General features: G+C 49.0%; 1 protein-coding gene across 1 annotated transcript in view; it reads left to right on the top strand.

Moving 5' to 3' along the window:
* Positions 1–14,356, top strand: part of FCRL5 (Fc receptor like 5) — a 55,920-nt gene that overhangs the window by 29,989 nt on the left and 11,575 nt on the right. The window contains exons 14-15 of the mRNA XM_057315104.1: positions 1,467–1,576; positions 4,206–4,287. Coding sequence (XP_057171087.1) covers positions 1,467–1,576; positions 4,206–4,287 — 192 coding nt within the window. The remainder of the gene's footprint in view (positions 1–1,466; positions 1,577–4,205; positions 4,288–14,356) is intronic.

Consider the following 14,356-nt stretch of genomic DNA (forward strand, 5'->3'; position numbering starts at 1 on the left):
GCCTCCCGGGCTCATGTCGAGCTGTTGCCTGGGCTGCGCTCCTTTCTGGAGGCTCCGAGGGAGAAAGTACTTCCTTGCCCTTTCCGGCTTCTCAAGGACACCCCTCCCCATGGCTCACGGCCCCTTCCTCCGTCTTCAGAGTGGACAGTGGTGTGTGGCCTCCCTCTGACCATTCATCCAAAGCCAGGTCTCCCTCTGAGCACAGCTGGGACAGTTCTCTGATTTAAAGTTCTCCCTAAAATCTCACTTGGATAACCCCGGATAACCTCCCATTGCAAGGTGCTTAACCTTGATCACATCCGCAAAGTCCCTTCTTGTGAGGTCACACGCTCACAGGCTTCAGGGCTTGGGACACGGGAGTCTCAGGGGCACGACTCTGCCTCCCACTCTAACCCACAGGGTTGAGAAAGCAGACCTGGGGATGCCGTCCCAGCAGCTTTGAGGATGACTCTGCTGGTGGGCTGGCTGTGCCCGTCCTCCCCGGCGGGTGCTCGGCCATGAAGGGCCCCAGCCTGGCTCCTGCCTGCACAAGGGAGACCTGCCTTTGGGGCAGACTCCCTTCCACCTGTGCTCTGTAAGGAGTGCTGTGTGATTTTAGCCGTTCTGCTTCCCTCTCTGGTTTTCTGATCCTCTTGTGTAAAGTCGAACGAGCTGTGTTTGTGCCCATGCTTGGTTCAGTCAATGGCTCACCCGTCATACACCTGAACTTGCTCACACTCACAACCCACTTCAAGGTGAGTGTTGTTATTACCCCGATCTGATAAATGAGGGAACTAAGGCCGAGGACCTTAAGTGACCGGCCTGAAGTCACAAAGCCTAGATGGTCCCTCCAAGCCAAGAGGAGAGAGCCGCGTGCCGGATGCCACATCCCGTTCCAGATTTAGGACAGTATATAAAAGTCATCACCACGTCTAGCATCCCATCAGCATGTGCTAAGATCCTACGTGCCCAGTACAGTTCCAGGTGCTGTAAGTAAGTGTGCTACGTGTGCTTGTGTATTTATTCATAGCAGTCAGGACTGCGTCTTGTGCACGTGACGGATGCTGGAAAACACACACGCATGCACACAAACTCCTATCAGTTTACAGTAACAGTAGAGGGGGACAATGTTACGACTCCCACTGTAGGGACGAGGTCACAGGCACAGGAGAAGTGGCAGTACGTGCCGGCGGCCGCACAGGTGACCGGCCCGGGCTCTCCGCAGTACATGCAAGGAGTCCGAGCTCAAAGCACTAACAGGAGAAGAGGTGGATTCCTGCTGCCGGGCACCTGGGGAGCTGGAAATGATGCTGAGGAGGGGCTGGGCCCCCCGAGGCCGAGGTCTCAGGACAGGGTGCTGGCGGTACAGGGAGGCTGCTGCCTGGGCACGGGGAGGACCCGGGATGGGACGGGGCTGGTGGGGACGTGGGGCCGGGCGAGAGCGCTGGGCCATCTTTGCCAGCTGAGAGCCGCTCTTCTTCCTACAGCGGCTTCAAACTCCGCATTAAGGCTCCTCCGGACCTACCTGCCCTCCCACAGCCCGGCCGCCAGCCAGCGGCCTTCCAGACCCCAGGGCTCCTCGGTCATCTACTCTCAGGTGAAGGTGGCCTCCCTCCCAGCCTCCGCGGCTCCTCGCAGCTGAGTCCACACCCCTCTGCACCCCAAGCTGATCCTGGGGCTGGGGACGTGGAAGTGGGAAGATCTGAATGGCTCCAAGCCCCATCCTGTGGCCTCTGCGGTCAGTGTGACCAGAGCACGGACCCAGCAGGACACCGCTCTTTCCCAAGTGACAGCCTGGAGCTTGTGGGGTTTTTGTTCAGTGACATGTGGCTCCCACCCAGGGCCATCTTGTCCCCTGGCTTCCTCAGCAGGCTTCAGCCACAGTCCCTGCTCTGAGTCCCACTCCCACATACACCCCAAATTCTCCCCAGTGGGGCCTGCTCCTAGACCTCATCACGGACATCTGTCCCCTGTGGACACCTGCCCTCCCACGGACACCTGTCCTCCCTGCGGACACCTGCCCCCTTCTGTGGACATCTGCCCCCCTGAGGACACCTGTCCTCCCCGTAGACACCTGCCTCCCCTGTGGACACATGTCCTCCCCACGGACAGCTGTCTTCCCCTCAATGGACACCTGCCCCCCATGGACACCTGTCCCCCATGGCTGCTTTCCCCAGTGGTCATCAGCCTGCTGGGGCTACCAAAGCACTTGGACGAGTGGGACAGCATGTGGCCCTGCGAACAGGTGCAGGCAGGCTGCGGACCTCCTCACCATGGGGCTACATTCCGTGCCCCCATCTGCTTCAGACGCTAAGGTCAGCCCCCGACACCAGGACAGCTTCTTCCCTGCACACAGGCCAACACCTCTGCCCAAGTCAGTGGGTTCACAGCCCTTCCCGTGCGCCCTCTGATGCAGGCACAGGGACGTCCTCTCACCTGTCACCAGGAGGAGACACACATTCCAAGGGTGGGCCGTTCTGACACAGCCGCCTCCGAAAGTCGTGAAGACAGAGAAGGGCAGCGGGAGCCAGGGACAGAGGAGGGCTGACGGCCTAGTGGGAACCATGATCGGATTCCAGGTCAAGAAGCCACAGGGGAAATTTTGGAGACAGTTAGGGAAAACAGAATATGAACTATATATTATTGATACTATTGAATCAATAATCTGATATTACTTTAAGACTATTTTTTTTACTTCAAGAATATTTTTGAAAATATTTGAAATACCTTGAAGTTATTCAGTAAACATTTTAAATACGTGTGTTTCTCTGTGTGTTAGTGCGTGTTTCTGTGTGCGTGTGTGTGTCCAGTACTCGGCCTCTGTGCAGCCTCCTGGGAGCACTCCCGGTCAGTGAGGTTTGGTCCGTCCACACTCCCGCGTGGGTCAGAAGGGTGATCGCGTCAGAGGCCACTCCAGGCCGCGCCGCACCCGCTACCCTCGCGAGATTACGTCATCGGCACTCTCCGGCCGTCATTCGGGCTCCCCAGCGCCAGTCCCAGCCACCGCTAGCGCCCCAGGCACCGCACGCCGCAGATGCTCCGAAGACAGTTACGTTCCGTCGGGGAGGGAAAGGCTCCGTGACCACCACAGAGCGTAGAAGGCAGTCTGAAGACAGGCGGGGGTCTCTGCGAAGACGGTGTGCAGAGAACAGGTCACTTGGACGATGCACGAGTTAGAACTCAAAGATCCTAAGCTGGTCTTAGTCCCGGACGATGCGGTAGAGACCTCGGATTCCCCAGGAACAGCAGCAATAAACATAACTGCAACTAGGACCCCTGGAGAAACCAGGCAGATAAGGGATCCGTGGTTCCAACCTGACACAGGCTCTGCGCGGGGCGGTGGTGGGCAGATGATGGAAGGAAGAGACCGTCCCCCATGGACGCTTGTCCTCAGAGCGCCCAAGGTTTCCCTACACGGCCTTTTATTTCCTTCCCCAGGGGCCTCATCCCAGTGCTTGCTTCTGTGCAGGCCACGTTCATGGCATCGTGATGACTTACACGCTGTGTCAGTGCGGTTTTCAGAATCAACCCAACACAGGGAACCCTTAACGACAGTTGCTTCAGTCTTTATATACGATAAACACGCTAGCCCGACGGAAATCAGAGGCGGTGAGCCCGTCTACGCGCACTATTTCCTCGTTTCCTGTAGTCGAGAACCAGCAGATTTTGTCTTGAGATGATACATCGAGAAATAGTTCAAGTCACTCTTTTTTAGCATAAATCGAACCCTGCGAAAATCTTGTAATTTTACAAGTTTACAAAACCAGGAAGTAGAGGGGCAGGAAGAAAGGAAGGTCATAAAACACTAAATTCTTTCTCTTCCCTACAGTGGAGTGAATTGACACTCTCTAAAGTTGATAAATCAATAATTTACATATGTTATCATGACTTTTATATATGTGAGCCGATAACCAGATGTTTAAAAACAGAAATCGTGAATTGCAGGGGCCAACCTCAAAGAACAAGAAGGAGAACTTCCCTTTTGTTGTCTGCTCTGATCTACTGTTTGAATTCTTAAGCACGAGCATGAGTCCTTTGCAGGAGAACATGTCTCTGCAGCGTGGAGAGATGTCAGAGGGGTTTTTGCCGCACGGCGAAAACTCCAGGTAAAGCTGACCACTAGTGACCGCTGGATGCTACTGGGTCCCTGGGCTGGTGCCAGGCCTAGGAGTAGAGTAGCCAGGAACAAGCTGGGGGAGCCGCCTCCTGCCCCCTGGGGGCCACAGCTAGAGGCTGGGGGCTTCGCCGGGCGCCAGCAGCAGGAGCAGCACCCTGCTTCCGGACACGGCAGCCCCAGGCTGCACAGGGGTGAGCAGCCTGCCTGGAGAGCCCACACGGCATCACCCTGGGAGAGAACGCACGGATGGACGAGGGGCCGCAGGAAGGCCGTGCCTGGCCAGGCTGCGTGAAGAGGGGCAGAGATGGGCAAAGCAGAGGAAGCCAGCACGGGACCTGGCAGAGGCCAGCAGGCAGGAAGCCATCACATCAGGCAAGAGGGTGGAGCCCAGACTCCTGAGACCTGGCCAGTCCCAGCTCTGTGCCCTCCGGTCAGCTGCCTAACCTGACGCCAGCCCAGCCCCTCACCTGGGGGGTGGGGTAAGGACAGCACCTACCCAAGGGGTTGCGGTGAGGACTAAGATTGACACCTTTAAAAACACGTTTTCTCAGTTTGGTAGTTTCCCATAAAGCCACGCCCTCACTCACTGCAGCAGCCAGCAAGCCGTCCCCCGGGCTCTGACCCCGGGGCCGTGAAAACCACCATTTACACCAAACCTGGGCATGAGTGTTTTTAGCAGTTCGATGACTGTCTCCAAAAACTGGAAACAATGCCAGTCTCCCCAGACTGGTAAACGGGTCAATCAAATGGACAAATTCCATACAATGGAATCCCACTGGGCACTAAAGAGAAAGACGGCTGCTGGTCTCCGCGACCGCAGGGCTGAAGCTCGCCTGCACTGGCCGCGTGGAAGAACCCATCTTCAGAAAGCACGGACGGCGCACGTCCACTTTTACGAAACTCCTACAAGGAGGAACCACGGGGGCAGCTGGCCCGGCAGTGGCCAGAGCATCGGGAGGACGGGCCTGCTGGGCTCACCACAAGGGGGATCGGGGAGTTCTGGGCAGCGATGGAATGTTCTGTCTTGACGGTACTGCTGGTGGTCATAGGAGTGCCAAGACTCAGACTAGGCACTAGAAAGAGTGTACATGTTTAAGTGGAAGGAGTTCTGTCTCTCAGGGAGCCTTTGCCCTCGCTGTGCCCTTGCTGGGTCCTCCTCCCCCAGCGCTGTGCAGGGCTCATTGCTGCACTGCATGCAAGTTTCTGTCCAGAAGGCGCTTCTGGAGAGAGGCTCGCTCTGGCCCCGCGCCCCGCACGCTGGTCCTCACGCCCCGGCTCGCTGTCCCTTTATGCGGCTTCACGGCCTTATCACTGTGTGACCTCCTGTCACGGCAGCTGTTTCCTCGTCCTCTCCTCCCCCTAAGGCGCAGAGACCCCACAGCCCCCTTGGGTAATGCATAGACACAGCTCAGCAGAGCTGGCCAGCACGCTACTGTGGCCAAGCCCCCTGCGATGGGCGGCCTGTCCTGGCCACCGGGAGCTCAGCCCGGCCGACGGGACGGGACTGCGGGGGACCCGGAGGTCTCCTGGTTGTTTGCTCTCCCCCCTGGCGGCAACCCAGGACCCCACAGCTCTTTCCGCAGGGGCTCGGCCTCCATGCACCCCCGCCCCGCATGCAATGGAGACGCCGTCAGTGACAGATCATCAGAGCTCTAGTCCCAGAAGGTTGCCAGCCTGCACCCCAGGCAGCCTTAGTCTCAGGCTGGGGGCTTCTGTGATGGGAGACGGCGGGATCCAGTGTTCGGGACGCCCAGTGCACCTGCATGGACACTCTGAGACTTTGGGCCGAAACACGTAATCCTCCCAGGGTCTATTTGTTTACATTTCTTCTGGTTTATTGTCTATGGTTAATGTTAAGATCAACTGGCTAAATAAAGTCCTATGTTGAGAAATGATGAAAAAAATACAGGTGGCTGAATGGCTGTGACTCCCGAGGCCAGGTGAAGGCCCCTACCTCCGCCACGTACTTTGGGATGAAGCCAGAGCTCCACCGTGTCTCCACAGCATGCGTGTAGTTTAAGCCCCCGGCCTGCTGGCAGCCATATGGTTACCTTCACCTGTCAACGAAGACAGGCCCGGGCAGCTGATAAAACATTATTCCCAGGTGTGTCTGCGAGGGCGTTTCCAGAAGAAATTAGCGCTCAGATCCGGAGACTATGTAAAAATCACGGTCACCACCGCGGATGGCAACAGCCAATGAGTTGAGGCCCCAACAGAACAAAATGGTGGAGAGAAGGCAGATCACCCCCTACCTGAGCCGGTCATCTGCCTTCTCCCGGGGGGACAGCAGCGCCCAGCTTCTTGGGTCCTCGGGCTGCGACCCGCCCCACCTGCCAGCTTCCGTGGCCCCATCCTACCCACAGGGGCTCCTCAGCCGCCCTGACCCAGTGAGCCAACCCTCACCACATATCTCCTCTCTGTCCCTGGGTCCGGCTGGCCTGTTGGTTCTGTTCCTCCTGAGAACCCCGGCTGACACAGCAGCCCTGCTGACCAAGACCACTTGTCACCAGGGACATTCTTGCTGTCGAGATGTAAAAAAAAGTCTCAGGGCCAAAATCTTTTGTTGCTGTTGCTGTCTGGGCTTGGATTTGGGTGTGGGTTTGGGTCTTGCTCCCACCAAGCTTACTGTCCTCACCCTCTTCCCGCTCGGCGGAAGAGAAGACCCCCCATCAGGGGAGCTTGCTCACTGGTTTTCACAGGAGAAACATTAAACCTTGATGTGTTGGTAGTTTCAAGGATGAAATGTTGAGATACATTCTTTAAATCCTAAGAAGACAATCAGGTCAATGTGAAAGCTGATTTGGAAAGTTACTCCGGTCGATGCAAACCGTTGAGCAGCGGTGCCACGAGACTTCTGGAAAGACCACTGTGTCGAGGGAACGAGAGCGCCGTCCTCTTCCAAAAACACAAAGACATTAAAGGATTTCTGAATTTTTTTGAAAACCTAAACCCAACGTAGGGCTTCTGTCGTGGTAATTCCTGTCTTTCATGCTGAACAGGCACTGCCCCATCCCCAGCTCTTGCCAGCAGTGGAAAACTACACCCAGGGCCTGGCCACAACCTCCCCACCCTGTCCTCCCTCTGTCACGTAGGCAGCTCCCCCAGGGCCAGCTGCCTGTGAGGTTTTCGCCAAAACCCTGAGCTGCTTGTAACCTCAGCTTATAGCTACAGTTCTTGAATTTTGTCACTTGCCTATTTTGTGCTCCTAGTCTGTATCCCCCCATCAAAAACCAGCAACATCCCTAAAGAGGTCCAGAAATAGGCAAGCACAGGGGAGCTAGGTCCAAGGTCAGGGTCAAGGGAGGAGGAACCCCACATTTAAGTGGTTGGCGAAAGCTTCCTTTCGGGAAAGGGGAGTAAGCTGGATCCTGTGGGAGGGAAAGGAGGGCCTGAGATTGCTCATGGGAAGGCTGGTGGGACCCCCAGACACTCTTCAGACTCTCGGTCCACACTGGGGCTGGAGGCCACACGCATAAGGTCACCAGCTTCAAAAGGAAAGGGCTCTCCAGTTTCTGTCCTTCACACGAGGCCCTTGAAAGCTAGTAACCCTGTGCGGTGGGGACGGATTGCAACGGGGATGGATTGCAACGGCCACGGACACCAGGACACCGAAACACAGCAGGTGCAAGGCTCACGTGACCAACAGCAGGACTCATGGTGGCTGCATGGCCAGTGCAGGAGGCAGGGCGTCAGGGCCCCAGAGCCAGGCTGTGTCACCAAAAAGATTTTCTAGAAGGTCCAGCAGTAATAAGCACACGATGGAGCACCGGAGCAAGGATTTCCTCACGACAAGTGCTAAATGAAAGAGACGCAGCTTGAGAAAAATGCACACCAAGCAAATACCTGAGAGTCCAAACTGCCCATTTCTAAGCCCAGCTCCAGGTCCCTGAGCCCCCGACGGACACAGGCAGTGCCCCTCTCACAAGCACCTGTCGCCCCAGCCCCTCATCACCCTGCCCGCCTCTGCACATTCTGGCTACAGGCTACTTGCAAAAGACAAGCCAAAAACCAAAACCAAAGCACCAAGACCTAATCATCGAATCGCGTGGCGCAGACTTGGAGACCGCCAGCGCCGTCACCCCTCAGGACTACGGGGGGACGCCAGCTCGGGTCCTCTGGGGCCCATCGTGGCTGAGCCGGTTTCTCTCACGTAGGGGTAATAACCATTTACCGAAGGCAATGTCGACCTTTTGATACTTGTGTCGCAGTCTCTGGAGCCTCACAGACTCCCCGCTTGGAGGCAGAAGACTTTCACAACGTATTTCTAGAGTAATTCTGATTTTTATTCTTTGTGAAAAGCTGTTTTCACAGGACTGCCAACCTAAGTAATACAGTGAGTTCTCTCCAGACCAATGATAGGAAGTGGCCTCAGCCTGACAAATGAACCTGGGGGAGGCTCCGTCCATGGAGACTGCATTTCCTGTAATTGGTCTAACCTCCTCAGCTGTGGTGTCTGGTCACGTCATTGGCTCATTTTCGAGACGCTGTTCATCCTACTGCATCTTATTCTGAGAGTTCTATGTAGGTTCTCAATAGAAGTCATGCATCAGATACATGTTTTGAAAATATTTTCCCTGGCTCTGTCTTCCCTTATCATGATGTCCTTTGTCGGTTTGAGTAAGTTATGTTCTATTCATAGTTTCCTGGGAGGTTATATCATAGCGTTGAATTTTGTCAGCTGCTTTTTTGGGCTTATTGAGATGATCAAGGGTAATACGATGAGCTATATTGCACGATTTTGAGTGGTCAGCCAACCCTACCTTCCTGGCATGAACCCCACTTGGTCAGAATGCAGTATCCTTTTTATATATTGCAGGACCAAATTTGCTGATATTTTGATAAGGAAATTTGAGTCTGTGTTCATGAGGAATACTGGTCAGCTACCTTATTTTCTTGTTTTGTCTTTGTTTAGTATCTGAATAATACTAGCCTGATACAATGAGTTAGAAAGAGTTTTCTATTTTCCCAAGGCACTTTTGTAGAATTGGTGGTTATTTCTGCTTTTCGTGTTGGGCGGACTTCACCAAAGAAGCCATATGGGCCTAATATTTTCTTTGTGTGAAGATTTTTAACCATAGATTTAACTTCTTTAACAGGTATAGGACTACTCAAATGATCTATTTCTTCCTCTGTAAGTTTTGCTAATTCGTGTGTTTCAAGGAACTTGCCTATATCCCCAACATCACCAAACTTATTGATAAAGTTGTTTGTGAAAGTTCCTTATTGTTACTTTGATGGGTGTTGTATCTATAGTAATGTTCTCTCTCATCTGATGTTAATAATTTGTGTCCTCTCTCCGTTTTTTCCTTATTGTTTAGCTGGATGTTGAATGGCTTTTATTACATTTTTAAAGAATCAGTATTTGATTTTGTGGATTTTTTCCTCTACTGTTTTTCTCTGCTTTCTATTTCATTGACTTCTGGTCTTCTCTGTATTGTTTTCTTTATTCTCCTTATTTTGGATCTAGTTTGCTCTTATTTTTCTAACTTGTTAAGGTGGAAGCTTAGATGATTGAGAAATTTCTTACTTCCTCAAATTAGCATGTAATGCTTGACTGTTTTAGCTACATCCCCAAATTTTTAATATTAAAATTAAAATTTAATGTGTTGTGTTTATATTGTTACTTACTTCAAAAATATTTTTTTACTTCCTCGGTGATTTCTTCTTTGACCCTAGGTCATTGTAAAGTGTGTTGTTTAATTTCCAGATATTTGGGGGCTTTTAAAAAGATGTTTTGTATTTTTTGACTTCTAACTTAATTTTGTTGTGGTCAAAAAACATTTCTGTAATCTTTCAATATTTCAAAAACTATTGCAGTTTGTTTTATGGCTGAGAATATGGTCTATCTGGATGAGCCCTTGGAAGGTCATGTACTCTGTTGCAGTTGGATATCATGTTCTATAAATGTCAGTTAGGTTAAGAAGTTGGCCATGCCAATCAGATCACCTATGTTCTTACTAATTTTATAGTGTCTGATTGTTCTATTCATTTCTGGGAAAGATGTGTCAGAGTCTCCAAGATAGTGCTACAGTTTTTGCTTTAAATAATCGTGTCTTTTTTAAAAATCCAGGAGAAGAAAACCAAAATTATGTATAGTCTTTTGTATTTATTTACATGTTTACCATTTCCAGTGTCTTTGGCTCTTCCTGCTGCTGAGTTGTCCTCTTGGATCATTTTCCCTCAGACTGATGGAGTCTCTGGAATTACTTGTGAAGATATGCTGGCATCAAATTTCTCTGTTCTTGTTTATCTGAAAATGTCTTTAGCTCTTTGTTTTTGAAGGAGTTCTTCATTAGATAGCAAATTTATTAGATTTCAATTGGCTTTTTTTTCCCCTTCAGTACTTAAAATAATCATTCCAATGTCTTCATGTATGCATAATTTCTGATGAAAAGTCAGCCATTATCACAGATCCCTTGTAGGTACCATGTTATTTTCCCATGGCTTCTATCCACATTTTCTCTTTACTCTGGTTTTCAGCAGTTCAACTATAATGTGACTAGGGGCCATCTTCTTGGACCTTCCTGGATTTGAAAATTAATATTTTCCATCAAATTTTGGACAAGTTTGTTATTTTAATGTTTATTATATTATGTTAGTCACCATACAGTACATCCCTGGTTCCTGATGCAAAGTTCAATGATTCATCAGCTGCATATAACACCCAGTGCACCATGCAATACATGCCCTCCTCACTACCCATCACCAGTCTATCCCATTCCCCCACCCCCCTCCCCTCTGAAGCCCTCAGTCTGTCCCTCAGAGTCCACAGTCTCCCATGCTTCACTCCCCCTTCTAATCACCCCCCTTTCTCATCCCTTTCTTCCCCTACCGATCTTCCTAGTTCTTATGTTCCATAGATAAGAGAAATCATATGATAATTGTCTTTCTCTGCTTGACTTATTTCATTTAGCATTATCTCTTCCAGTGCCGTCCCTGTTGCAGCAAATGTTGAGAACTCGTTCTTTCTGATAGCTGAGTATTATTCCATTGTATATATGGACCACAACTTATTAATCCAGTCATCTGTTGAAGGGCATCTCGGTTCCTTCCACGATTTAGCTATTGTGGACAATGCTGCTATGAACATTGGGGTGCATATGGCCCTTCTCTTCACTATGTCTGTATCTTTGGGGTAAATACCCAGTAGTGTAATGGCTGGGTCATAGGGTAGCTCAATTTTTAACTTTTTAAGAGACATCCACACTGTTTTCCAGAGTAGCTGTACCAACTTGCATTCCCACCAACAATGTAGGAGGGATCCCCTTTCTCCACATCCTCTCCAGCAATTGTTGTTTCTTGCCCTGTCAATTTTTGCCATTCTAACTGGCGTAAGGTGGTATCTTAGTGTGGTTTTGATTTGAATTTCCCTGATGGCTAATGATTTTGAACATTTTTTCATGTGTCTGTTAGCCATTTGTATGTCATCATTGGAAAAGTGTCTATTCATATCTTCTGCCCATTTTATGATTTGTTTATTTGTTTCTCGCGTATTGAGTTTGAGAAGTTCTTTTTAGATCTTGGATACCAGTCTTTTATCTGTAGTATGATTTGCAAATATATTCTCCCATTCCGTGGGCTGCCTCTTAGTTTTTTTGACTGTTTCCTTGGCTGTGCAGAAGATTTTTATCTTGATGAAGTCCCACAAGTTCATTTTATTTTTTGTTTCTCTTGCCTTTGGAGATGTGTCATGAAAAAGGTTGCCTTGGCCGATGTCGTAGAGGTTGCTGCCTATGTTCTCCTCTAGGATTTTGATGGATTCCTGTCTCACATCGAGGTCTTTCATCCATTTGGAGTTATTTTTGCGTATGGTGTGAGAGAGTGGTCAAGTTTCATTCTTTTGCATGTAGCTGTCCAATTTTCCCAGCATCATTTATTGAAGAGACTGTCTTTTTTCCACCGGATGTTTTTTCCTGCTTCATCAAAGATTAGTTTCCCAAAGAGCCGAGGGTCCATTTCAGGGTTCTCTATTCTGTTCCATTGGTCTATGTGTCTGTTTTTGTGCCAGTACCATGCTGTCTTTGTGATCACAGCTTTGTAGTACAGCTCGAAATCTGGCATTGTGATACCCCCAGCTTTGTTTTTCCTTTTCAACAGTTCCTTGGCGAGTCGGAGCCTTTTCTGGTTCCATACAAATTTAAGGACTATTTGTTCCAGTTCTTTGAAAAATGTCATCGGTATTTTGATTGGGATAGCACTGAAACTGTAGATTGCTCTGGGTAGCATGGACATTTTAACTATGTTAATTCTTCTGATCCATGAGCATGGAATATTTTTCCATCTTTTTGTGTCTTCTTCAGTGTCTTTCAAGAGTGATTTATAGTTTCTAGAATATAGATCCTTTACATCTCTGGTTAAGTTAATTCCAAGGTAATGTATGGTTTTTGGTGCTATTGTAAATGGGATGGATTCCCTAATTTCTCTTTCTTCAGTCTCATTATTCGTGTATAGAAATGCAACTGATTTCTGAGCATTGATTTTGTATCCCGCCACATTACTGAATTTTGGACAAGTTTGAGTCTTTTTTTATTTCTTCAAATATATTCACTGCCTTTTCATCCCTCTTTTTTTGGTATTCCAATTACACATATGTTGGATTTATTCATACTGTGCCATAGGTCCTTGAGGTTCTGTTCAGTTTTATTCAATGTTTGTTCTCACTTTCATTTAAGATGAGCAATCTCTATTGATCTATCTTTTAGTTAATGAATTCTCTCTCTTGTTGTACCTAATATACTTATAAACAAATCAAACAAATATTTTTAATTTCAGTTATTGTACTTTTGAATTCCAGAATTTCCACCTTAATTCTTTTTTTATAATTTCTATTTTTCCATTGAGAAACTGTGTGTTCATTCATTGATAGCATATCTTCCTTCCACTCTTTGAATATATTTATAATATCTCATTTAAAATTTTTGTCTGCTAAATCAAATATCTGAGCCCTTTTGAAAGCAGTTTTTATAGATTACCTTTTTTCACTGAATGCGTATCACACTTTACTGTTTCTTTGCATGTGTTGTATTTTGGGGGAAAAAATCTAGTCATTGTAAATAATATGTCATAGCATTTCTGGATTCTCTCAGGTTCTTCTGAAGATGATTGCTCTTCTAGTAGGCATTTAATTTGCTTTAAATTGAGACTGGAAGTGTTGTCTCCCATGCAGTATGCAGCTGCCCAGTATCTGCTCTTATGACTTTTCACTGTTGCTTTTTTAGACTATAGGACTTACTTGAGTCTGAGAAATTGGCAGCCAAGCAGGATTTGAGCAGCGGTGGCTTTGCCCTCTCAGTGGTTTCCTTGCTTCTAGGTATCCCCCTAGTTTTGCCAGTGGCTCTGCCGGATTTGGACTCTGTTCTTTAACATTCCAAGCCTGTCTGGTTTCAGCTTTTTGCCATCAAGCTGCACACCGTTAGGGAATAAATTCAGTAAAAACAAACAAACAAACAAACAAACAAAACACCTCACAGGTCGGGTTCTTCATGGATCTGTCTGTAATAGGTCTCTCTCTGCTGTGTACCTGGTTTTCCCCCAGGTCCCTAGGGTCTCCCTCTCATGTGTATACTTGAGCTACCAACCAGGGATTTTAGAGACTTCACTTTCTGAATTTGGATCTCAATCCCTCTAGATTCTTACACATCCAGATTTTTCCTTTAAACTTGGAAGCCCTGAACTCTGGTCTCTGGTACCTTTGGCTGGCAAGACTGTGCTTTCTCTCAATGTTGTGTTCCACAGCCAGAGCTGGGGAAGAGGTGGCAAGGGAGAGGGCCTGACAGCACCATTGGCTACAGTCTTCCCTTTCAATCTTTCATAACTTCCACATTCACCAGCCCAGCCAAAGATCCTGGTCTGGGGCTTTGAAGAGGCAGAAACACAGAGAATCAGGTAAATCTGCTGCCAACACAGAAGAGCAAACTCCCCTGCTCTTCTTCCTGCGGCTGCACGTGATGCTCTTGCTCTCTGGTGAGTGACCTTGGGAAGTGGTGGCCTCCTCTCCCTGCCCCAGTTTGGAGCCCTTGGTGTGCCCCGTTCTCAAAGCTGAGCTAAGGTAGGGGCAGGAGAGAAACTTCTGGTACCTGTGACTGCTGAGCAACCTGTCTTTTCTCCCAAACTTGAGCCTTCTAGAAAATTAAGCTCTGGGCTAGGTGGGCCCCATTTTGGATAGATTCAGATTTAAGTTTGGACCTGTAGGGAACAAGCTATAAGATCTTGGGCATTACTTAATCTTCTGACCTTCAATTTTCTCATAATATCTTAAAA

The sequence above is a fragment of the Ursus arctos genome, unplaced genomic scaffold (assembly GCF_023065955.2).
Source record: "Ursus arctos isolate Adak ecotype North America unplaced genomic scaffold, UrsArc2.0 scaffold_2, whole genome shotgun sequence".
Lineage (NCBI taxonomy): Eukaryota > Metazoa > Chordata > Mammalia > Carnivora > Ursidae > Ursus > Ursus arctos.